At 44.3% G+C, this 24,478-nt stretch overlaps 2 protein-coding genes and 1 long non-coding RNA gene across 6 annotated transcripts; all 3 read left to right on the forward strand.

Moving 5' to 3' along the window:
- The first annotated feature begins 764 nt into the window (after nucleotides 1-764).
- On the forward strand, nucleotides 765-8,013 carry LOC134033003 (cytoplasmic polyadenylation element-binding protein 4-like). 4 transcript variants are annotated; one of them, XM_062477105.1, is made up of 11 exons: nucleotides 765-911; nucleotides 1,859-2,984; nucleotides 3,354-3,452; nucleotides 4,695-4,788; nucleotides 5,340-5,390; nucleotides 5,512-5,535; nucleotides 6,033-6,299; nucleotides 6,444-6,562; nucleotides 6,863-6,977; nucleotides 7,105-7,286; nucleotides 7,746-8,013. In XM_062477105.1, the coding sequence occupies exons 2-11, from the start codon at nucleotides 1,920-1,922 to the stop codon at nucleotides 7,971-7,973; spliced, it is 2,244 nt and encodes a 747-aa protein (XP_062333089.1). In that variant the 5' UTR covers nucleotides 765-911; nucleotides 1,859-1,919; the 3' UTR covers nucleotides 7,974-8,013. The 4 variants fall into 4 exon arrangements, with proteins under 4 accessions (XP_062333089.1, XP_062333092.1, XP_062333091.1 ...); XM_062477108.1 differs by having other exon boundaries at nucleotides 4,698-4,788; XM_062477107.1 differs by lacking the exon at nucleotides 765-911 and adding an exon at nucleotides 995-1,142.
- Nucleotides 8,014-11,823: 3,810 nt separating this feature from the next.
- LOC134033022 (uncharacterized) lies at nucleotides 11,824-13,580 on the forward strand. Its single transcript, XR_009932065.1, has 3 exons — nucleotides 11,824-12,457; nucleotides 12,653-12,729; nucleotides 13,140-13,580. It is a non-coding gene; the product is annotated as an uncharacterized LOC134033022 (long non-coding RNA).
- Nucleotides 13,581-21,469: 7,889 nt separating this feature from the next.
- LOC134033014 (homeobox protein MSX-2-like) lies at nucleotides 21,470-23,604 on the forward strand. The gene is made up of 2 exons (XM_062477121.1): nucleotides 21,470-21,891; nucleotides 22,216-23,604. Exons 1-2 carry the CDS (start codon nucleotides 21,570-21,572, stop codon nucleotides 22,665-22,667), a joined length of 774 nt encoding a protein of 257 aa, XP_062333105.1. The 5' UTR covers nucleotides 21,470-21,569; the 3' UTR covers nucleotides 22,668-23,604.
- The last annotated feature ends 874 nt before the right edge of the window (nucleotides 23,605-24,478 follow it).

The following is a 24,478-nucleotide window of genomic DNA, read 5'->3' on the forward strand; positions in this document are numbered from 1 at the left end:
TTATTTTAATGAGATTGCTATGCAGTTGCTATGCTGTGTGCTGAGCTTCGAGCTGTATGCCATAACAATCTGACTTTCTCCAAGTCCCCTCCACCACCCCTCAACTCCCCCCTCACCACCCCCGCCTTCCCTGTTTCTGTGTCCTCCCTCTACAGCTTTAACAGCCTTGGCGCTTGCAGTAGTTGTCTCACTTTCTCACTCTCTCTCTTTCTCTCTCTCTCTCTCTCTCTCTCTCTCTTGCTCTCTCTCTCTCTCTCTCTTTCTCTCTCTCCTTCTCCGGCTCTCGATTGTTTCTCTGTGTTCTTTCTTTCTCTTCATTTTCAGAACAAGGTCAACTCTGCAGCAAAAAAACATGTCACCAACACCTGTTTACTGTTTACCATCACTGTGACTCAGTACAAGGTACATGACCAAGGCGGCTTTTGATTTGCCACATCATAGTTATCAGAAAATCAATGTGTTGTAGGGTGAGGAGAGCAGGAAAATATATGTAATTTCATAATTCGAGATGTTTTCAAGAAAACTGCTTTGGGAGATAACTGTCTTAATATGTCAATATTTCAAGACTCCTCCCATGAATTTCTAAACATCCTTATTTGGGAGGAGAACGTCTGGAACGCATGTGTCATTCATTGAAAAGGAGTGAGATAGGTGTGGTCTGCTCAGAAGTATCCAATTAAATGCGAGTCATCTGTAAAAGTGGGCGGGACTGGAAAGGGAAACCCTTGCACTTTGTGGATGGTGGTTGATGGACGGGGCGGGGCTATGAGACGGAAGTGTTTCCCGACTGGCCCAGCTGTCATCGAAGAGAAGAGACCATTTACACCGGCTCCCTGGGAAATGCAGAAAAAGGAAAAAAGCTGAAATATGGCTACATCAAGAAACGATAAGGTCATGTCACCAAACTAGAGGTATATGAACGAAACATTCTCAATTACTTATATTTTATGTTAAACCTTTAGTAGCACTAAGGTTACGTTCGTACTTTGAAATCTAAAAAACGATGATGACAACGAGTGGAAGGCTGTATGACATTGAACATACAGGACACGAAACCGACGAGGACGTTTAAAGAGCCATACACCATTTGCGGCTACTGCTATCCGTGCAAATTCTGCTGATATACCGCTCTTGATTTTCGGGTACATTGTTTCATTTCTGATTTACTGTTGCCAATCTGCGTCAAATTGTCTGTCGATGGTTTGCAAATCTGCTACTATGTATGTGCTGTAAGCTAGTATGCTAGCCAAGCAGCTTGTATAAGGGGAACTACCCTACATTCAGAACAGACAAGAGACGTCATCAGAATTTTCCTCTATTTAAATGGTAGCGTCGGAGGAGGTCATTGCAGAAAAAGGAAGATATTCGGTATGTGCTTGTGCTTTGCCCAACTATAGCATTCGAGCATACACGTATAGGCCTATTGAGATGCAGTGACCGACGCTGAAATGGATCATTGCAATCATATGATTTACGGGGCACATGTAGGGTAGCGGAGCAGCTGTTAGCTTGCTGTTAGCCACATAACGACCTTTGGAGACGTCAGCTACACTGTAGCCTGAGCTATTTGCTGCTTTCGCAGTTAGCCTACGCAGGTTAGGTTGGGTGTTTTCCGTGGTGGCTGCTGCTATGCTAGTGTAATATCTCATCTAGGCCTGCCGTGGATCAGCGAGTCAATGATTTAATCTCATTGATTACATCACAAGACCAAGCATCCAGGGTGCAGCCACAGCAAAGTCATTGCAGTTGGCCTGGCTTGTGTTTTTGAGGCCAGATCAAATTGTGGTGTAACAGCCTTTTGCATTAATGCCCTCTTCTTCTGCGCTGTCTGTCTCTCTCGCTCTCTTCCCCCCCACAGGAAAAAGAAGACACAACCTAGAAAGACAAAAAGCCAAGCAAGGATTTACTGGGTTTTATAAATGGGGGACTACGGGTTCGGAGTCCTGGTCAAGAACAGCAGTGGTAATAAATCTGCTTTCCCAGTAAGGATCCCCCCCCACCTCCAGCCCCAGCCCCACCACCACCCCTCCAACCCCCCCAGCCCACCAGCCTTCGTCAACAACGGCTCCACTAATGGGGGCAGCGCCTGGCTGTTCCCGGCCGTAGCCCAGCACACTAACATGCAAGATGAGATTCTTGAGTCAGACAAGTCCAAAGCCCTGGACCTCCAGGACATGCAAGACAAGTCACAGGCTCAGCCTCAGGCCCTCTCCCCGGGCCAGCAAGAGACCGGAGGAGGCCTAGGGGAGCTGGATGGAGCTCTGCCCGAAGAAGGCTCTCTGGAGAAGGGCTCCCTGGAGAGCAGTGGTGGGAAGGAGAAGCTAAGGATGGAGTCACCCGTGCTGGGGGGCTTCGACTACCAGGACACCCTGGGCATAGGAACCAGCTGTGCCCAGTCCACCTCCTCGTCCTCCTCACTGACCAGCTTCAACAACTGGTCCCCCGCCGTCCCGTCCAACCCATCCCCCGTGGTGGGCGAGGATGTGGGAGGGTTCTTCAGCGCGGCCGGCTCCAACGCCAACGGACCTCCACTGCTGTTCCAGAACTTCTCCCACCACGCTGGGCCCGGGTTTGGTGGCGGAGGCAGCTTCTCGCCCCAGATCGGGCCGGTCTCCCAGCACCACCCTCCTCCCCCCCCGCCCCACCCCCACCACTATCACCCCCACAGCCAGGGGGTGCCCCAGCAACACCGCCGCTCCCCGGCCAGCCCCCACCCCGCCCAGCCCTCCTTCCCCCCTCACCCCCACCGCTCTGGAGCGTTCACCCAGCTGCCCCACCTCACCCCTGCCCAGAGCAAGCCCCCTTCCCCCTGGGGGAGCTACCAGAGTCCCTCCACCCCCACCTCTACCTCCTGGAGCCCTGGCGGGGGCTATGGAGGCTGGGGAGGCTCCCAGGGGGTTCGGGAGTACCGCAGGGGGCTCAATGGAGGTGTGACAGCCCTAAACTCCATCTCTCCTTTGAAGAAATCCTTCCCCAACAACCAGGTACGAGCGTCATAATTCCTACCCAATTGGAACATGGACAGCAGACCCCCTAAGCCCAAATAACACAGCTATTGTGCAATAAACTTAAGTTGCAGCATGTCTTTTGTGTGCTTCAACTAGTTATCTTGTTATTCCAGGATCTTCCTTTTCGTAAATTGATTGTTCTCCACACTGAGGAGCGAGGACTTATCAGTTAGCCCAGTTAGCCACAGATTTCATTTTCTGGCACATTACCTTAGCAAGACATAGCATAGATTACATATTGTATTTGACTATAGCATTGCAGACTCTCCTGTCTGAGTAAATGCGATTCGGACACTATTGCATTAGCGTAGTGCCCACGACTCTTACAAGATGTCTTTTACCCAGGTGCCCTCCCAGAAATACCCACGTAACAGCTCTGGCTTCAACCACAAGGGCTGGATGGAAGATGGCATGGGCCGCAGTGACGGCGTCTTCCCTTTCCAGGTGAGGCCTGGATATGTTCACTGATGCAGTACATTAAACCTGGGGGCTTAGGAGAAGGCGGAAGCTTGCAGTGCAAACAAAATGGAGGACATGTGGGGTAGTTCCCCTATCTTATAACCTAATAAGCTTTGCGCAAACTAGTGCTGAGTCATGCTAGTCTTGTCATGCAGTCTGTTTAAAATAACTGTTTGGTGAAATGATCACTGTTTTGCAAATTCAAATGCCATACTAAAGTATATTATTCTCTGTCCCCCGAGATGGTACATGCTAATGTACAACAATGCTCAATGTCAACAGGAAACGGGCAATTGTGTAGAGCACCTGATAGGATTGGTGAATATTGTGTGTGTACGTGCATAGAGTATGCGTGTGTCCAGGTAATGCCTTTCTTTGAGATCATTTGACCTAGTAAGAACATGGTCTAATCTGATTATGGCACAGCCTTTCTGCCGTCCTTGTTTGGGTGGAGCTGCGTGCCTGGGAGGTTGCAGTGTTGTGTCATAACCTCCCCAGGCTCTCTTGCCTTGGTCAGATGCCCAACAAGACATATTTTCTTCCTCTTCTCACCTCCTCTCCCATAAGTTCAGTGAAAGATGATTTGGATTTAGGCGGACATTTTGTTTTCACAAGCTCCACTGATGGACTAGCCAATGAAAAATTCATTCAGTGAGGACGAGTGTATGCTAAATGAAGGCTTGAGGGATGGACACATTTTTTATGCTTTTAAACAGTAAGCCTGGCCCAGTTCCCGGCCCTATATACGTTTATCCCTGCGATTGCGTGCAGATCTGAGAGGCTTTGTTGGGTGGAAGCAATGCAGTTGCTGCATCTTATCCTCGTGTGTCTGTTTGGGATGACAGCCATCTTGTCCACACCTGATCAGAAGATCTTGAGTTTCAGCAGAGCGCTCGAGGGCAGTTCTGGTTGCTTTACACTTGTCTGTCTGCTTGTATGAAATTTAAAAGCCAAAGCAATTACATGACTCGTGGATATATTTGCTCCAGATGTATAACAATAGATTAAGAGGGTTTAGTTTTTGGTCAAATAACAGCGATGAGCCCCTGTGAGGGTTTGCCATATGGTGGTGGAGGAACACCAACACATGATCTTGAGCCATTTGATTGTTGCGTTGCCGTCACGGCGACCTGTCAAGAGGATCGCCCAGCACCTGTGGCTGTTTTGTATCAGGCGGTGTCCTCGGTTGGAACACCAAAGGCTAATTGTCTTTCTGCCTTTTCTCAGCAGGATAGAACCCGATCTTTTGATGGTTTCAGCATGCATTCTCTGGAGAACTCTCTGATTGATATTATGAGGGCTGAGCAGGATTCTTTGAAAGGTTGGTTTCTCACTCGCGTCTACACGAATGTAAGAATTTCTTGTTGTTGCCTGGATTATTAAGGTAGGTAGCAGCTTGATTTTGATTGGCTTAATACGGCAGGTTATGAGTGTTTCAGTCAGGAAGCCTTCTATAACATATGCACACACACACACCTGCTATATTCCTGCTGTGCCGGCACTTTGATCTTTCTCCTCCACTCATTGTCATGAATAAAACATTTTGGTTAAGTTTTGTCACATCCTGTCTTTTGAAGTACGCTCTTTAATCTGTAAAAATCTGTTTGGACCAGTTTATTCACACTATCGAAATTCTCATCTCTGTACATTTGTATCATTCATTTCCAAATGATTAAGAACTCTCTTGATGCTTATGGATAACACTTGTTTGTTTTTAAACTTATTTCCGTATTCACATTATTTGATCACATGTAATTAACTGGCACTGGTTCAGAGTAATTGTGGGACTTGTAGTTGGAACAGACATTGAGCTTCATGGAAGGATCCTGGCTCCTGTGTGAAACTGAATTCCTGTCTCCACCCCCCATACAGGTCGCTATGGTTTCTCACACCAGGGCGGAGACGGGTCCCTACCTATGAATGGTATGTTGTCCTTAACAAGTGACAAGATTATGTATGTAGATGTGAGTGGGGGGGGGGTGTATTGTGACAAAGCCCTGTACTGAATTGTGATGCATAGTGTTCTGTCTTGTTTTACATGCAGCTAGGAGCTATGGCAGACGACGAGGTAAATCTATTGTCAATATGTTTTTATCTTGTTTTCACTTTGCCTAACTACATTTGCAAAGCCAAGACGCTTTCATTCTGACTTTACGGTTTGGCCTCAGTTCTCTTCCCAAAATGCTGACTGCTTCGGGCTGCTGCTTCGTCTGTTCACCACTAAGAGGTGCTCTTTGTGTGGGGCCTGTTTTCTGCTGGGCCAAGTGTGTTTTGCGCCAGGGTCGCCTGCCATGAAGTGACATTCAAATAACAATTATCTTGTGATTGATGTCATACTAAATCACAGTTGATGCAGTCATCATCCACATGAAATCCCTGTCGCCTCTCGTTTATCCATGTAGCTTTCTTGCTTCGGTCCACATTATGGAGACTGCCCGACCACCTTTTAGTGATGGGTAGATTCAGAATTGAAACGAGCACCTGGGCTACAGGGTTAGATGATTCTAATAAAGGGCTCGGGAGACTCGAGATCATCTGATTGGTTGTCCATCTGCGTTTCGCCAGGCCACTCCTCCCTCTTCCCCATGGAGGATGAACGCTCCTTCGGAGAGGAGGACTCAGGTGACCAGGGTCTGCCCGGCCTTGGCTCCGCCCACTGTTTCCCCCACTTGAATGGGGAGCGCGTGGAACGCTACTCACGCAAGGTGTTCGTGGGCGGGCTGCCCCCGGACATCGACGAGGACGAGATCACGGCCAGTTTCCGTCGGTTCGGACACCTGTTTGTCGACTGGCCCCACAAGGCGGAGAGCAAGTCCTATTTCCCACCTAAAGGTGAGTCTTTTATTCTATGATGACACCATTTGATCCCAGTTAACATGATAGAACGCCACAGCTGAGTGGAGACTTGTGACCCAGTGGATGGGCGTGTGTGTACAGTAAGAGGATGGGATGTGAGCGCCCCTCTCTCCTGGCCAGGTTATGCGTTCTTACTGTTCCAAGACGAGAGCTCAGTCCAGGCTCTGATAGATGCCTGTATTGAGGAGGATGGCAAGCTTTACCTCTGTGTGTCCAGCCCCACCATCAAGGACAAACCTGTGAGTTCTGTGTGTGTGTCCTGCATGTGTTTTGTAAGTTCACGTTATAGTCATGTAGCGGATGCTAAATCAACTGATTATAATCGAGCTCCAGGGAGTTTATAAACCTGTGTGAGGGGCGATCTTAATCTTCAGGGTCAGAAGTTAAGACGTTAGACGTTAAGAAGTTAAATGGGTAGTTTGGGGGTGGTGGAGTGGGGGGGGGGGGGGGGGGAGGAGTAAACGAGAGCGAGGTGAGAGGGATGTAAGTTCAGAGAGATGTAAGGTCTCAACACGTTTCCTACACTGGCCGTCCTCCAGGTCCAGATCCGGCCCTGGAACCTGAACGACAGCGACTTTGTGATGGACGGCTCTCAGCCCCTGGACCCCAGGAAGACCATCTTTGTAGGGGGCGTGCCACGCCCTCTACGTGCAGGTACTGGATTGCGTCTTGAGGGACATGGGGGCAAGGGAATGAAAGCTGGAAAATATTGAGGGACTTAAAAGAGTGATCTAGTACTGTTTGTGGAACCAGGTCAGACATGTGTAACTGTCTGTTCCAGTGGAGCTGGCGATGATCATGGACCGTCTGTACGGGGGCGTGTGCTACGCCGGGATCGACACCGACCCGGAACTCAAATATCCAAAAGGGGCGGGGAGAGTGGCGTTCTCCAATCAGCAGAGCTACATCGCGGCCATCAGCGCCCGATTCGTTCAGCTGCAGCACGGGGAGATTGACAAACGGGTGAGTCCGGTTGTTGTCTTCGCCTGCTCTATCACCCTGCTACGGGGGAAATCAGCTGGATACCAAATAAATTCACCAAAACAAAAAACCAAAAAAACCCCGCCCACTGGCTTGTTCTTCCGAGTGAGATTCCAACCCTGGTCCTGGACAGCTTTCGTTCCTGGAGAGCTACCATCCAGAAGTATTTTTATTTTTTCGATAACCCAAATCTAGCACACCTGATTCTAATAATTGGCTGTTTAATATGATCAGTTGGGTTATTTCTAACTGGAGTCAAATCCCACAGGAGGGATAGCTCTCCAGGGTACAGACTCTCCACCTATCCAGATTACGTTGTTACATCTGATGTCATCTTGTTTGAGAACGTGTCTAGAGTTGGCTGTTTAACCCCAGCCCTCCCTATCTCTCTTGACTCTCACCCCCTCCCTTTCTCTCCCTCCCTCCCTCCACCTTGTCCAGGTGGAAGTGAAGCCATACGTTCTGGATGACCAGCTGTGTGACGAGTGCCAGGGGACGCGCTGCGGGGGCAAGTTCGCCCCGTTCTTCTGCGCCAACGTCACCTGTCTGCAGTACTACTGTGAGTACTGCTGGGCCGCAATCCACTCCCGCGCCGGGCGTGAGTTCCACAAGCCCCTGGTGAAGGAGGGAGGGGACAGGCCCCGGCACATCTCCTTCCGCTGGAACTGAGGATGACGAGGAGAAGGAAGGGGGGGATAGGGGAGGTGGGAGGGAGAGGGGGGTGGGATGCTAGGGTGGGAGGGAAGTGGACAGAATGAGGTAGGGTTAGGGGTCGGGTGGGTTTAGAAAATAAATGCACTTTTCTTTTTGCTCGTTACTTTTAGTTGGAGAAAAATAACTTAAAATCTTAATTTAATTTTTATTTTCATGTTTTAAATTGGGCCTTCTAAGATAAGTAAATGCTAAGAAAAAAAAGTGAATCCCATTTATGTTTTGAATTTAAGTTAAGGTGTGCATGAGTACTTGGATGCATTAGATTTGGAAAATAGATGTTTTCTGACTTGACTGTACTTTCTTTTCTCGCATTAGCTGGTGAAGCTGCTTACATTTGTTGTCAAGAGTAACATAATGAAATTTGAGTGAGATTCGTGTCGCACCTGAAATGGTATGTGGCTATAAAAGTTGTGTTTAAGAAGGGTGCACTTATTTTGTTACTTTTCGCATGCAGGATTCGAGAACAACTATATTGTTAACCAAAGGTTGAGTGCAACTGGTTGGGTTTAACAGGTAGAAACACTATGGCAGTGGATGATTTCCTTCTTCAAGCCGTTCAGAATACAGCATCAGGCTACTTCACAACACACAAATCTCCTCCCCTCAGTCAGGCATGCCGTTTTTTAGATTGCTGGCATGCGTTTTTAGGCCTTGGTTGAAAATGTAACACTTTGTAACCAGAATGGGGTAAAACCAAAGATGGGCCTAAAAAAGAATAAAATGATCAGAAGGAAATCTTGATCTGAGGGATGTCTGGGGGTCATCCATGTCTCCACTGGCAGGCAGAATAGGAAGGGTAGAGTGGCTTCAGTTAAAGAGATGTGGAGAAGCAGAAGAAGGGAAAAAAAAAGAAATGTAGACCAAGGTTTCCGCTGAGTAAGACATAGCCCTCTGGGCTCAGGTATTGGCAGTAGTATTTGCTCACTTTATATTGTCAGGGATATTAGCACTGGAAGCTAACATGCTAATGTAGTACAACCTAAGGGGAATGCACGGTCCAGTCTCCCAGAGCTGTCTTCATGGTGCTCCACTGTACTCTCCACCATGACTGGAGCTTCTATCATAGAGGTTGTGGTGGGATGTGGTAGCAGCAGGAGACTCTGAAGAATTTGCTGTCACAGAGATAAAGATATTATTTTATACATGGCCTGCTGATTTTTGTACAGTGTTTTATAGCTGATTATTTTGTCATGAACATATATACATTTATTATGCACTACTTTTCTAAATATTTTTTTCAATAGTCATTTTAGGCACATTTTTCACAAGATGGGAGACTCCTTTTGCAATACCTCATTTTTTTCACTTGGTGAAAAATAATTTTGTACCTTTGTTACTAAGAGATCTGCATTTATGGTAAACTTAATTTAAAAGAAAAAAATGAATGATATTAATATAATTTTCAATTTAGCTTTTTATATATTTAAGTGCTGGTAAATCTTATTGTTGGTGCATTGGTGTGATTCTGTAGATAAAAAAAAAAAAAAGAAAAAAGGTTAACATTAGCCGATCATATACAGACTTTCTTCTGTCCTATTAGACAAGTACAGGATCTTAAGGCATGACGAGACCTTTCTAAACTCATTTTGATAGTCTTGAACATATATTCAGATATTCAGCTTCTAGATAGTAGTCGGTAACGATAACATAGGGTAAACGTTTTGGCTTTGGTCAATGTTCATCCTCTCCCTTGTATTGCCCGAATGAATGACAGGTGTTGAAATATTTAGATTCTCCCTGGAGCCACTATAGGCTCCACATGTTCTTGTCACGCATGATGTAATTCAAAACACCGTGGCCTAGTGTTAACGCAGGACCTAATGTAATGTAACGCACTAGATCTCTTATTTCTCACCCTCTTTAAGTTGTTTCTTTTCCTTCTCTCTTTTGGCTCGCCTATCTCTACATGACACTGTCTGCCTTCCTCACACAGACATACTGTACATGCAGGCCACACGATTGAGAACACTTGGTTGAGTTTTGTCATGTAGAGGACACTCTATAGGACCCTTGTTGAGGATACTTGACCACTTGCCCCCCCCTTGTGATGTGGCATGCTTTGGGACATAGACTTGAATGTGATTAATGTTGCAAGTTAACTTCGAGCCATTATGTGCAATACTTATTCTTTCCTGAAACAGTCTGCAATGTAGATCATGTAAACAATAGAAACCATGCAAACCACAATTTCTGTTCAGTTTCCTATAGTACATACTGGTGTCTGCGAAGAAAAATACTTTCTACTAATGTATACCTAAATTTATTTTTAAACATTAGTTTTGTGCTTATTCACTTATTTTGCTACTACCATGCTACTGTGATTGAAAACATTGTAAATACTAGGTCTATAATGTATTTAGCATTTGCTATATTTTCAATTGAAATGTATAACTATCATTTGATCAGATTTTTGTTCTATTTTTTGGGTGATGTGTTAAACTTGTTGATGTGTCTAGTTTTTCTAATTGCTGTATTGTGCTTCACCTTTTCAGATGAAAATAATATTGAAATGTCTGTTTAGTATTACTTGATTGCAAAATTTCAATAGTTTTTAATTGTATGCTGGGAAGGTTGTATTTATTGATATAACTTTTTTTTACTTGAGATATCATCTTGATTTTTATTATGTCATTTCACATTTATAAGTTTCCATTTTTATATTTTCCTCCTGATTAAGTTATGCTATGTAATACAGACAGTCAGTTTTTATAGTTGGTTTGTAGTACTGAAGTAAAACAAAGATCTAATGTCATATAATCATTTGCAGCCAACTATTTATAACTGTATGCATACATTTGAAGTATTTGTAATGTGAGATGTTGAAAGAATAAAACGACTGTGAGGAAGACACAAGTGTAGGTTATTTGTACAGGGTACAACCAAAGGCTTCTCATTTTTACTTACCCTTTTTCCTCCTTTCTGTTGCACTCTTTCTCTTGTACTCATGCACTAACACATTGACAGTGTTAGTCCCTCACTCGGATGTGGAGGGAGGAGAGGTAATGTGTTCTATGTGAAGGATATAAATCTGACAGTAAAGGGAACCAGTGTGTAAATCTGGTGTTCCTGTGTGTGTTACAATATAAAGAAGCTGTAGATGTGTATAGGAAGTGTGTAGCAGTAATTTATGCTGTGTGTATCTGCGATTTGTTTATCTGAGATCTCTTCACGCACATCTGGCTGGATGAGCTGAATCAGGTCAGAGGTATTTATAGTGCCAGTCTGTTTCAGGGGTGGATGTTTTTAATGAGTGGAGAGATATTGAACCGATTCTGGTGCAGACCTCTTGCCCTCTAATATCAACAGTTTTATCAAGCACAATCAAATTCTGTAATGGCAAGTGTACCCTAATCTGCTGCAAATATAACTGTTTGCGTTCTCCACAGTTATGGAGTGGGTACAGTCTTCCATGGTGCCCATAACACTCCACTGTTTACCCTCGCTAGGCTTACTGGTTAAACCCCATTTCATAAGCTGCTTCATAGTACTGAGTACAATTACATAAGATTTCACAAGTTCAAGATATTTTGTCATTTCACCTCAATCAGTAGGCCTAGTACAATATGTTGGCCTCACAGGCCCACAAAAGGCCTCACAGGCCCTACTGCACATAATATGACACATATTGTCTGTTCAACACAAAAGCTACATTATTCATTTGGAAAATATATCACAGCTCTAGGCTTAAGCTACTTTGTTTTAGGCTGAATGCCTGTGAGCAGGTTTTATAAACACTGCATGTTCCACATCGCCACCTGCTGGCGTGGACTTTGCTATCAAGCATATAGCTCTACTGTCTGTACTACAACTCCGTTCCCAATTGAACTACAGGTAGTTTATTTTGGACACGACACAGACGCCACTTAACTGTTGTGAGGTGTTCACTTCTTCGTTCTAACACGTTTTTCAAATTCATAACGTAAACCAAAATGGGTATTTCTCCCGCTAGGACCTCGCAGCCGCGAGAAGAGATCAGATCACATAGAAGTTAGTTAGCCAGATAAACGGTCGAGCAACAAGCTTACTATTCTGTGGGCTTAGTTAGAGAGACAGTGACACCGAAGGCAACCATCTGATTTAGCAAACAACACTTTACAACCAGAACAAGATGCCAGGCGCTAAATTCAGAGCTGTGTATGTGCCTAGGTTTGCCACTCGGTCTTGTAGCTCTACTCAAAAGAGTGGTAGACAACAAACAGATGAGTATTTAATCGAGTTGCCCAGTGAACAGAGAAAGCAAGGGCGTCTAGATCTTTCAACTAAAAAGGTTAAACTGACCAAACACACCAAGCCTGTGATCACAATGAAGAAGAAAGTGAAAGAGGCCGACATATCGAAGCCCAATAATTCCCCTATTCTAGAGTTCAAACAAATAAATCAACGACGCATTCATGGAGGAACATCTCAAAGACTAAACCTGTCAAATTCCAGAATGTCAGGTAATCTAAAACTCCCGCTGAGGAGAAGCGAGTCTAGAAATGTTTCACGCTTGCAGCAAGACTACGGCACTTCAGCCTATAACATATTTCAAGAGGTAGTTAGGCCTAGTTGAAGCTAGAAGATGTTAGGCCTCACTCAATGCTCTTCCGTGGCGTGACCATGTCAAATCGGCTTTGGATGTTCCTTCTCTTCAGGTGGTAGTCCTCACACAGTGAACGAAGATGTCTTCACTTTCTCACAGAGGAACGAAGCCATGTCAACAAGTGAAGCAGTAAGTCATGTTTACTACCAGAGGGGGATCAATAGAGATCTTATTAGCTCCCTAATACGTAATAGTCCAAATACCCTCCCCACACTCCCTCCTCGTATATAGAATTGTAGTGTTTGTGTTATTTATTTAACATGCACACGTTAAATTAGCTAGCATCTCTAATCGATATGTTATTGTTGCACTGTAGTCTTCTTTGTTAACCGAGCTTGGTAGCTGAAATGTAGTTACTGATGTGGCTACTAGCATCGTTTTGTCTACCGAAATACTGTAGAACTACGGTTAACTACTGCGCATCTTATCTGCTGTGCACTATTGTATGTAGCACTGGATAAAGGTGTGTGCCTGCTAAATGAATAACATGTTAATGTGCACATTAGGCCTACCCCTCTCTGTTCTGCCTTCTGCCCCAGGCTCCACAGCAGTCCAGGGCCAGACTGTCTGTGCTGAGAACCATCTCCCGCATGCTTCAGGAGAACCAGGGCATCAGAGAGAGACTGGTGCCTCTCACACATAACAGATACTGCAGACTGGAGGGACACTGAGATAGTCAGATCTAGTCAGTCACCAGCAAGGCCAGTTCAAGTGTTGCAATGGCCTCATTTTATATCTGCGATTTGACTTGGTCTTCAGTTACTCTTTTCGTCAATGGTGGTGTTTCCAAAGGATTCTTTTGTATTCGTACTTGATTGTTAACATATTGTATGTAGTTTGCATATCTTCTGAACAATGTCTGTTTGGAAGGATAGTCAGTGCTTACAAAGTTACGTTCCTTTTCCTAATGAAAATACTGAAGCAATAAGTAATTTTTAAAATGTTAATTAAAACACCATGTCATGGCCTCTGGGCCCTTATTCTGTATCCTTTGTCCACCAGAGGGTGCTATTTCCTCACCAGTAGTAGACAAAAGGGGACCACCAGAACTCCCCTGAGGGCAGTAAGACGACGGCAGTTTTGTATTTTAAAACGTTATCATCACGGTTTCAAGACACAAACACTATCAAACAGATGCATACATTTGGATTAGACAGAAAACCGTGAACAGCATGCACGTGCGTTTTAATTGAACCAAAAGTAACAATGACCAAATCTTCCGAGGAGCCTCCTCACCCAGGTTGACATCTCTCCCCTGTACGTGAGCTGCACTTCAAAACTGTTATTCAAGTTATCGGACAGGCGTGTTTGTGTCGACCACTGTCTCTCGCCCCCTGTTTCTCTTGAGACATCTCCCTCTGGCTCCAGCCTTTCTTCCCCTCTGAGAGCCCCGTCAGCCAACATTTTAGTTTGCTGAGTGGGGAGCAAGAAAACAGTTTAAAGTGGCCCGTGACCTGGCCATGAGGCGGCTTGGCCTGCTGCTCCTGGTGCCGGGAGGGCTGGGAAGGATCTAACTCTCCTGGGATGTCACATCAAACATGCACACACATATATGGATGCAACACACATACACGTTAATACTTCACACATACACAAGTTAGTATGTTCCTTGTGGCTTATGCTTCCTTATCTAAGATGTTTATTAGCAAATTTACAACTACATGCCAACATGTGGTAAAGATTAAAAATAATTGCTGTTGAACCATGCACAATTTACTTTGGTAATTGGTCGTCAGTTTTTATAATGTTTTGATTGATGGAGCTCACTGCTTTCTGTGTAGGCTCAGTGTAGGTTGTTTCTTGATAGCATAAGAAAGCAAAATCCTTTAACTCTCCACAACAGGCTGCATCACATGATAAACTATCACTTCCTTATTGTCGAAGTCTGAGCTCCTCTGCAGCTTTTAGTGGTTTATGAAACCAATAAACAAGCAATTTTGTTGTGATTGCTATTACAGTGTTGTGGATTTAATGGCTTTTTAGGAGGTGATTAGGAGCTAAATGTGCCTTTTAATCAGAGCTGTGGTCAGAGATGGAGACGGGGAGACTATGGCTGCCCTGCTTCTAAGAGGCTCTCTGCTCTGTTTATGTGGGGGCCCAAGGCGTTGTACACGGCTTCTCTTAAACTACCAGGGTTTGAGGTATTCTGGAAAACACTGCCGTCAACAGAAAGGAGAGGCTTGTTGGAGACTGAATGGCAAGTCACCAGGGAAAACATGGCTGGTAGATCTAAAATGGCAGACTTTGTAGGCTAAATTATTAGCACAAGTGGTTGTCAATGCAAGACACTTGACCAGAAACATTGTCCATTGGATGTGTGTGTGTTTCCTGGTGCGTTTGTGTGTTTCTTGACTTGGTCTAAATAGCCCTAATTTCACAGCTGAGTACACTATGCTAATCAGATGCTCGTCCGTGTTAAAAGGTCATAGAAATACGCTGTCGCTGGTTCTATCCGTTTCTCCGCTGACATCACAGACTCTCTGACATATCTTCATGTCCGTGGGACGACAATCCATCCATATCCTGGACTCTTGGTTTAACAACTAATCTTACTGTTCATCAGTACTGTGCGTCTGAATACTTGAAAAGGATCTTGGGGATGCTAATGATGACGCCAAAACACGAGGAATCCAATTTAATTAAGATGGCATGAACATTTAGCTCACCTAATAATATTTAAGTGTAACCTTTAGAGATACTGTAACGATAACACGAATCCTGTACTCTTGCATGTCTGTTAACCACAGGGTGCTAATGTCGGGTGCATTTGATGCCAGCTCTAGATTAGTCTGTAATTATTTTCATGGCCTACTCATTCCAGGGCCTGTGAGTTGAGACATGCAGTAACGAAGCGCTCCCACCTCTTGAAGACCTTCAGAGGTACAAGAGGAGAATTCTATTACAGGTCCATTACCAAATGATGCAGAGGAAGAGAAGAAACAAGCCAAAACAAAAACGAGTAGTAAGTAGAATTTTTTCTCAGAAGGACACAATCAATGACAGATTCTCTCTAGTCACAGGGTTTATAGCCTAGCGCACCTTAACCCTCGTGCTGCCTTCGGGTCACATGACCCAAAGGTTCATAACGAACCATCGTTGTGTTTACCCAATTTTACCCAATACAAAAACAAATAAAAATATTTTTTTTTTAACCTTCGCAATGTGGGGGGTCTGAGACAGCCCAACGGTTAAAAGAAAATGCTTCACTTTGTTTTTGTATGCGGTAAAGTTGTCGCAATACGACGGTGGGTCACAATGACTGATGGGTCAGAACGACCCGAAGATAACACAAGGGTTAAATACTTTTTGGAACTGGTTGGACGAGGGTCATGAAGAGAATACAAGTCATTTTTAGTTGTCCAGTTTCGTCTAGTCGACGTGTCTGTGCATATGCATGTGTTTGTCTGTGACCATAGGAACGGCCATGTCAAATGTCTAATAAACAGTATTCCATTTGATCTTTTTCAAATGGCGTTCACATCTGTAACCATATTTTATATCCTAAATGCTATAATTTGTAAGATTAGATGCCCTCAATCATTTAAAACGAAGCCTTTCCTCTTTTAAATAGTGAGCATCTCACCTACCTTGTAATTAGCTTAGCTTCAAATGGCATAACAATTGTCAAAAATTACAGTTCTGTCGTTAAAACACACCAAAACATGGCATACAAATTAGTTGCTTTTGGTGCAAGTTTTTTCCCCTTAAACTCCTTGTGCTTCAGAGCAGTTTGGAGTGTGTGTGTACCTGTGAGTCACCTGGAAACAGGCAGACTATAATCACTCCCCTAACTGCAGCCTGCACAGCCATGCGGAAGGCGCCAATCTCTCAGGCACTACAGATGGTGTGTGAGTGAGTGAGTGAGTGAATGTGAGGGAAAGAGAGATACAGCAGCACTGTGTTTAGTGAGAGACATAGAGCACTTTTAGCAAATTCTTTTTTTGTTGTCGTGGTAAATCACTTGTAACACAAATATTAAATAATACGATTGTTTGACTGACGGACGATACTTCTCTGAACCATCACCAGCACGTAGGGTGTATCACTTTACTGTTTCTCTTGTGTGTATCACTCAATACTCACTGTGTGGAAGGGTGTCTCCTCATCAACACACCATTCAGTTAAAGAAAGTTTAATGTTCTGTCCCTGGTGAGTCAAATAGTGTTAAATGGTTTGCTTCCATTTCACAGTAGTCTTCTGAGGTTTTTTAAAGTGTCAGATTGTGAGAACCTTAATCTGCATGAATAAAATGTTCAGAACAAACTAGTCCTTTGGGTGCTCAATGTTCAAAGAAGTGATGCATATTCGAAATCATAAGCTTCTAAACCCTATTTTATAATACCCCTTTAGTTGTATACAAAGGATGTGCAATTATAGATTTAAAGAGTCTTAACAACAAGGAAATGGGAAAGTTCTAACTTCAAGGAGACACACACATTACACACATGTAGACGACTGCAATTTGGTGTGGTGAGGCGGGAATTGAACTTTAAACGCTTTCATCAATCAAGGCATTTGTTTTGTTTGGGTCTAGTACATTATTGATGGCCTTTGTGCCATAAATGATAGTATGTGAAGCTAAGGCAGAATCCCAGTGAGATCAATCAGCTAACCATAAGACAATAAATGCAAGAAAATCTAGGTTCTCCACACCCAATCAGGAGCGAGCACATCCGACCGACTCAACTCTTCCATGAGATAATTACCATCCAAATTGTAGCTTGTTCCCTCTTGGTCCACCCAAAATCTTAGCTGGTTTTCATAGCCAGTGTTTTAAGACAAGCAGCAAATCAAAATAAGCAAATGACTCAAAGGCTTTGCACTGCACAGTCCATTACACCCTACCTTTGTCCAAACACAGTAATTGCTTTGAAAATGCTTATTGGGAATTCATGTTTTCACGTCCGATGTGGGGAATTTGTGTCTGATTTTGTTGACAACATGAAGCCGCGGGTGTGTCTCTGGCCTCGCTCTCTGGACTCTTGGGTTCAGTTTGATAAACCGTGCCACCAGGCAAACTCTGGGGAAATGATTCTCGCAAAACAAGAACACAGTCGATTCCTTCATGAGTTGAAGATTGGAAAAAGAGGACCAAGACCCACCAAGCACACGCAAGGCTTTAAGCAAAGTAACACACGCACAGTGGAGTCCGATACACACACACACAATGTACTTCGTTCAGTGTGATGAGTGGTACTGTAAATCAAATAAAAATGTAGTCCCTCTACAGAGTGTTTATTCACTGTGGTCTATCTAGCAAATTGCCTTTTGGGAGTGGTGGAAGTTAATCTTTATAGCAGGGGAATTCATCCCAAAGCATGTATGTCACTGTGTGCCCCAAATGACCCAGAACGTGTTCTTCCCAGTAAAATTTCTCCAGCACTTTGGGAAAGAACTCTTCTCTGCACTTCTTTCACTCCTGAGTTCCTAAGCTATACTTTAACACGGGCTGTCTTGATGTTAACCTTTAGTCCCCTTTTATTTTGACAGTTTCCAAATGAAAAATGGGATCTACTGTCCCTTTAAGTCTTTAAACCCATGCAGTGAGAGAGGCTGTTGGGTCTGTCTGTTGAGAGTGTAGTTATTTCGCTTTGCTGGCTCCTTTAAAACCTGTCTCCAAACTTGTGATTACTCGAGACACCACTCAAGATCCCAGCCTCCGGGAGAACACAATGGGGTCTCAGACAGGATTCAGCCAGGCTATAAACCCCCCTCCTAAAGCTTTGACAGCTCAGATTGGGGGTTGTCACATGAACAGTTGGCTGCCAACGAGGACATGATGTTGGACGCCGGGTTGCCGACACAGGGCCTCTCGTTCAGCAGTCGCTACATTTGCAGTCGCATCCTTTTGTCTTGACGGGGCAAAGGTATAAACCACTGTGTGTCAATGTTGCCTTTCAAGGGGAACTGAGGTTAAGCATGTGAAGGGAGAGAGGAGCCTCTGATCCTGTCTCACGCCCCATGTCTTCTCAGCCTTTCCACCAATCCATACTTCATTACTAGGAAGGGGTTTTCGACAATGAGTGCATAAGGTGTGATGTTTTAAAAGAGGGGAATGATTACTTTTAGCACGCACCCGCCCTCTGTGCTCTTCTCCGGCAAGCCGACATCAGTCAGCAGGTCTAATTGCTGTCTAGGGTAATCAATGGGGCGGAAGACCAGGGGGCCTGAGCTCAAAGCAGCTTGGCTGTCCACCGGTCCTCACGCCTCACGCAGGGACACTGACACGCTGACCTTTGGCTGGACGGTGGGGGCTACCTGGGGCTGTCAGCGACCACTCCCCATGAGGCTGTCCATCTACGGGTCTGTCCGTCTGTGTGTGTCTTTGAGTGCGTGTGTGTGTGTGTGTTCAGACTGAAATTGTCCGGCTCCACACAGACAGACCCCTGCTGTGCTTGGCATGTGTCTGGCTTTGCCACTCATGCAGGGTTCGGAGGGAAGGCTCTGAGTGGGATGCAAGGGCAGTGTGGACAGGAGAGGCCAGCACTAATAGGGACTCACTCAAGGTCTGGGAACTAGACAGATTACACTGTGGCAAATTACAGTGACTACTCTCTGTCATTGTGCTGCCTGTCCCCCCACCCGCCCCCCACCCCACCACCAACCACTGACTTTGAGCTTGACTGTCCTGAACCGTTGTGTGGCATGGAGTCGTAGCAGCGCACATTGTTAAGGGTAACAGAGCATCGGTACTGCAGTTTGTGTATCTTGCTTCAGTGTCTGACCTCATTGCTCGGTATTGAAGTAATCATGGATGCATGATTGTTTTCACTGCACCACCTAACTCATCTCTTTCTCTGTCTCTCTCTCGCTCTCTTTCACTCTGTCTCTGTCACCGCTGAATAGCATTTCTGAATAATTACCTTCTCTCTGGATATTAAAAATGTAATTATGCTCATTACCTGATTATAAATATTTTTCCACTTTGCCCCACCTTTTTCCAACAGCTCCCCAACGGAATGATGCACACAGACAAATACTCACTGCAATCATAAACATGACCTGCTCCGGAGGAAACTGGGAGAGGCAGGGCCACCTAATTGATTTGCATGTGTTTGGAGAGCCCATGCTGTGATACACACTTGATTCGTGAAGAGCCTAATGATGGCAGGCCAGTAGTGAGAGGGGAGGAGAGGATGGGGGGAGGAGAGGAAGGGGGGAGGAGAGGTGGTCTCTTGACACTGCTCTCATACTGAGTGTCGAGCCTTTCCGGGTACCTGATCATGAAGTACTGGTGTGTATGTCTGTGTGTCTGTCTGTGTGTGTTGTGGTGAGTGTGTATGTGTGCGTGCATGCGAGTGCGCAAACGTGCGCCTTTTAAAGGGCTCCCAATTAACCAGTACTCGACCTTGAGTTAAGTGAGCTCGGGTCTGAGCGAAACTTTGATGTTGCAACAAGCCTTTGATGTGTCGACAAGCGGTGTGTATCCGTGTGATAAAGAAATATTGATGAAATTAAGCTACTGACCCTAATACAATCAGTTAAACAAAAATGTGTCCAGCCCAAACACACGTACAGCCTTCTCTGAATTTCGGATGTCGCGTGATCCTGATTTGCACAGCCCTCAAGCGCTTTTGATGTGCAGCGAGTTGTGTAGAACAAGAGACAGGTGATGCCGTATAACCTGCTACTGTCGTTTTCCGCCTTATCGCAGCTTGACAGGTAGGCTATGCGTGTTTCGGGAGAGCTTCAAACATTCAGTCACCTGACAAATCCTGCTCTGTCTGTGTCTCTGAGACAGAGTCTAATCACAGCGGGCGCCACACACCTCAGAAAGGTAGCAATTTTCCATCATTACCGTTAAGTCCTGCTTAAAAGAGCCGGATTCCACAGGCCTAATTACAAGGTGTTAATAATAACAATGTAATGACAGTCATTTTCAAGCCTGCCTAAAACCATAATCCTTCTCCAAGTGCCTCTCGCAATGGAGTGTATTGGGTAGAAGTCTATGGGGAGATCTGAAGTTTTAAACCGCCATAATTCTTATTGATTACAATTGTGATTAGTCCTCTCTCTTAAGTGGTGTGTGTGTGTCAGGTCATACAAGTTTCTACATGAATCAGGTGCAGAGTCAGGCACCAGAATTGCCGTGTGTGTGTGTGTGTGTGTGTGTGTGTGTGTGTGTGTGTGTGTGTGTGTGTGTGTGTGTGTGTGTGTGTGTGTGTGTGTGTGTGTGTGTGTGTGTGTGTCAATAAGGAACCACAACAGCAGATTCAGATGTCACCCTGAAGTGCTTTCATCAATGGTGTCATCGATGCCCTAAGCCAGTCTCTCACTGCCAGACCAGACCAATCAATCAGCCTAATAGCACAGGCACATATAGGAGACAGAAGGGCAGGTAATTTGCAACACACTCAAAGACTCTACAATCAGCATTCCACTGACAGAGAACTGTCCTATGTCTTCTGTTACAAGGCTTTCCGTCTAAATTTTAAATTTTAGATGAGGCTTGTCATTCATTGGATGAAACACATTTCCTTTTTCAATTGAATGAACTATTTATCATAGACCCATGGAAGCAGTTAGACCTATTTATGATTTTATGACTTGGGGTATAGCGCGCATTTGAATGAAAAATATTTTAAAAACCTTAGAGGTTTAGATGGTTTTCAGCACATTTTCATCTCCTCGCACAATTAGCGCTAAATTAGGCAGGTGTTTACCTGACCTCGCATTTATACGGCTGCACGGTCCCACCATAGGGTCCCACAGGGCTCCTTAACCTCAGGACCCCGCCCCATGAGTCCAGAATCACACTAGCCAATCAAGACGTTTCTCTGAGGCAAAGGTTTTGGCACACTTGTGATTGGCCAGAAGTTACAGTACTAAGCAAAAGTTCTATCCTTGCTTGTTTTACAGTTTGAAAGGCTGTTCGCTCTCTGCAGACATAATTTAAGAGATGCATCTACTTCTACATATCTGACCATTTTAGTTTGTCTTTGAAGAGTAGTTTATACACATTAAGAGTCATGGGTTCGCCGCTAAATACGAAAGGTGCGTTTGCGGTTGATGAGGATGTACAAACTAAACTACCGCAGCCGAACGAGCGCATTGCTCAGGTGTCACCTCTGCCTTTCAGCGTGGAAGCTCTGATGTCAGACTCAAGGCCGCAGAAAGAAGTCGTGAGACACCAGGGTGGAAAAATCCCATCCGAAGGAAACTATTCTTGTAACTCCAAAGAGTCGTACAGTCTAGAAGGGTCGCACAGTCCGACCTCTTCAGTCAAATCAGAGACAGTATTTGGGGATTGTGCGTCTTGGATGTCACGGGTGAAGCTGTCACCACCATCCCGTAAGTATCTATTAGTTTAGATTTTCATGTTAGATAATTCACTTTTAGCTATAAGAAACGTTCAGATGTTTCGTCGTTTTCAACGCAGCATAAAATGTGCAACAGACCAAGATGGCATATTAAATAGGTTTTTGTCGGATGAAATAATTTCGTTTGAAGAATGCAAAATAGTTCTGCGGAATGAGTTGACATGATGATTTCTCATAATGCATTTATTCTATTCAGTCCAATCCTACATTTTAAAATAACCACAAGCTGTTGAAAGTCCAGTTTCAAGTTTTCAGTCTCTTTGTTGATGTGTTGGTTCTTCTGGACTGTCCGCAGGTCAGCTCAGCTCCACTCCCTGTCCCCTGAGGAAACACAAGACCAACCGCAAGCCCCGCACCCCCTTCACCACCTCTCAGCTTCTCGCCCTGGAGAGAAAGTTCCGGCAGAAGCAGTACCTGTCCATCGCAGAGCGTGCCGAGTTCTCCTCCTCACTGTCCCTATCTGAGACCCAGGTGAAGATCTGGTTCCAGAATCGCCGGGCCAAAGCCAAGCGACTGCAAGAAGCAGAGGTAGAGAAACTCAAAATGGCCGCAGGCGTTGGAACCAAACCTATGTTACATCCGGCTGGGTTTTCCCCCCTACCCTTCCCTCTCAGTGTAAGTCTTCAGGCCGGTGCCCCTTCTCTATATGGACCAGTGTACCCCTACACCCGCAGCCCACTGCTACCTGCAGCACACCTGGGGCTGTACGCCTCACCTGTAGGCTACGGCCTCTTCCACCTGGCCTGAGAGGACACCATTGACTGTGTGTGTGCGCGAGAGTTAGTGACTGAGTGTTTGAGTATGTGTGTGTCAGTGCGTGTGTGCATGCATGTAGTAGATTGGGTGGGATTGATGCACCTTACTGAAATCCAATCACACATTGTCTTCAGCTGTGTCCTGAATGAATGGACTAGCGTGGAAACCCTAGAAGAAACTTCCAGTGTTCCATACCACTTTATTCTGTTTCTTTTTTCAACTTTGTGCATAGTTACAACCCAGGACATTCATTGCAGAATACCTAGGGGTCCTCAACAAAGTCTAGTACATTCTAAACACTAATTTAATTTGAGATGGATATTGATTTATCTCTGTATCCAATTAATAAAATAAAATACAAGATTTGTTTTATGATATATTTGATTGATTTTCAGCTTTTTCACAGTGTGTATGATGTAAGGTGCTCTGAGTGGAATTAAGTTCAATACATGCTAAGCCTTCAGATCTATATATATTATTAGATTGTTTTGTTATTTTTTTATACATTGAAATGAACAGGGTTCATAGATGTATATGGAAACATTTGAGTAGATTGTGGACCTGGATTGAATGATGAAAAGAGGAGTCTTTTCATTTCTATTTCACATCAATCTTAATTACATGCTCACATATTGGTGTATACTTGCAAATTCCATATAGAGCAATATATTTTTTAAATAAATGTAATTTATTATATTTGGTGATATAGTATGTATCTGCCTTTGTTAAGTGTAAATATTTGATTTGCTTTCACTTAACAATTAAATGCCAATTTATATCTGAACTTCTGATCAGATTTGTGCATTTCCTGCTTTTCAACAGAAAAGTATCAAGGTGCTTTTTATCTGAAAGAGTCAATTTAGATACAGTAGAAGTTTAGTAAATGTCAAGAAGTTACAGTATATACAATGCTTTTTGTTGCTGAAAAAGTACTTTACAGTTACAAATTGTAAAAAAAAAAAAAAACTAAACATGGAGAGATTTAAAGTGTAGTCACATATTATCCACTAGAATAATTCAGTTTAATAATTTCATAACTGTAATTCTATTTAGATTGTCTTTGCTCCCAGTTCAGCAGTAATCTGTGGAGAGGGTGGCCTCTGTGGCACTGACTTTCATGCCGCAGGTCTTAACAAAAATTAATTAAACGCTGTCATTACGTGACGAACCATAACATATTAGTCAATCTGCTGAGCTATTTAGCTCCCTAAACCCCTGCTGAAGTGATTAAAAATGAAAGAATGTGTGAAAGCCGGGGGTTGTACCATTTTGACTACAGCTTAGCTAACTACATTGAGAACATTAAGGAGTTTGGTGGCAATATTCACGCATGACAGGAGCAAAATGAAATTACTTAGCTGTTTACAGTTGTTGGGCAGACTCAAAATACTGTGTTGTTGGACCCATGTACCAGGGGTTCTGCCCAAGGCCCAGTTCTGGGGACATCAAGGTTAGTCTTGTTCTAAGTCTGATTACTGCAGGGTGGCCCAAAGAGAAGGCGTTGTAATGGATATTTACACAGACAGATTTACTTGAAGGGAAACACTTAAATTTATGCAGAAAATTGTTCATTTTCTGCAAATAACACGTCTCACAGTCTCTTAATTGTTAGCGTATGTTTTCATCCTGGTGGATGTCAGCAGAGACTTAGTTTTGTGTTCTGAGCCGCACTCATTGCACTTAAGACCTTTAATGAACTCTCACACGCAAAACAGAAACACGCATGAGCATGGCACATTTGCATGTACGCACAAACATCTCTCTCTCTCTCTCGCTCTCTCTTTACTCCTGAAAGTAGTTAC

Source organism: Osmerus eperlanus, chromosome 13, assembly GCF_963692335.1.
Source record: "Osmerus eperlanus chromosome 13, fOsmEpe2.1, whole genome shotgun sequence".
NCBI lineage: Eukaryota > Metazoa > Chordata > Actinopteri > Osmeriformes > Osmeridae > Osmerus > Osmerus eperlanus.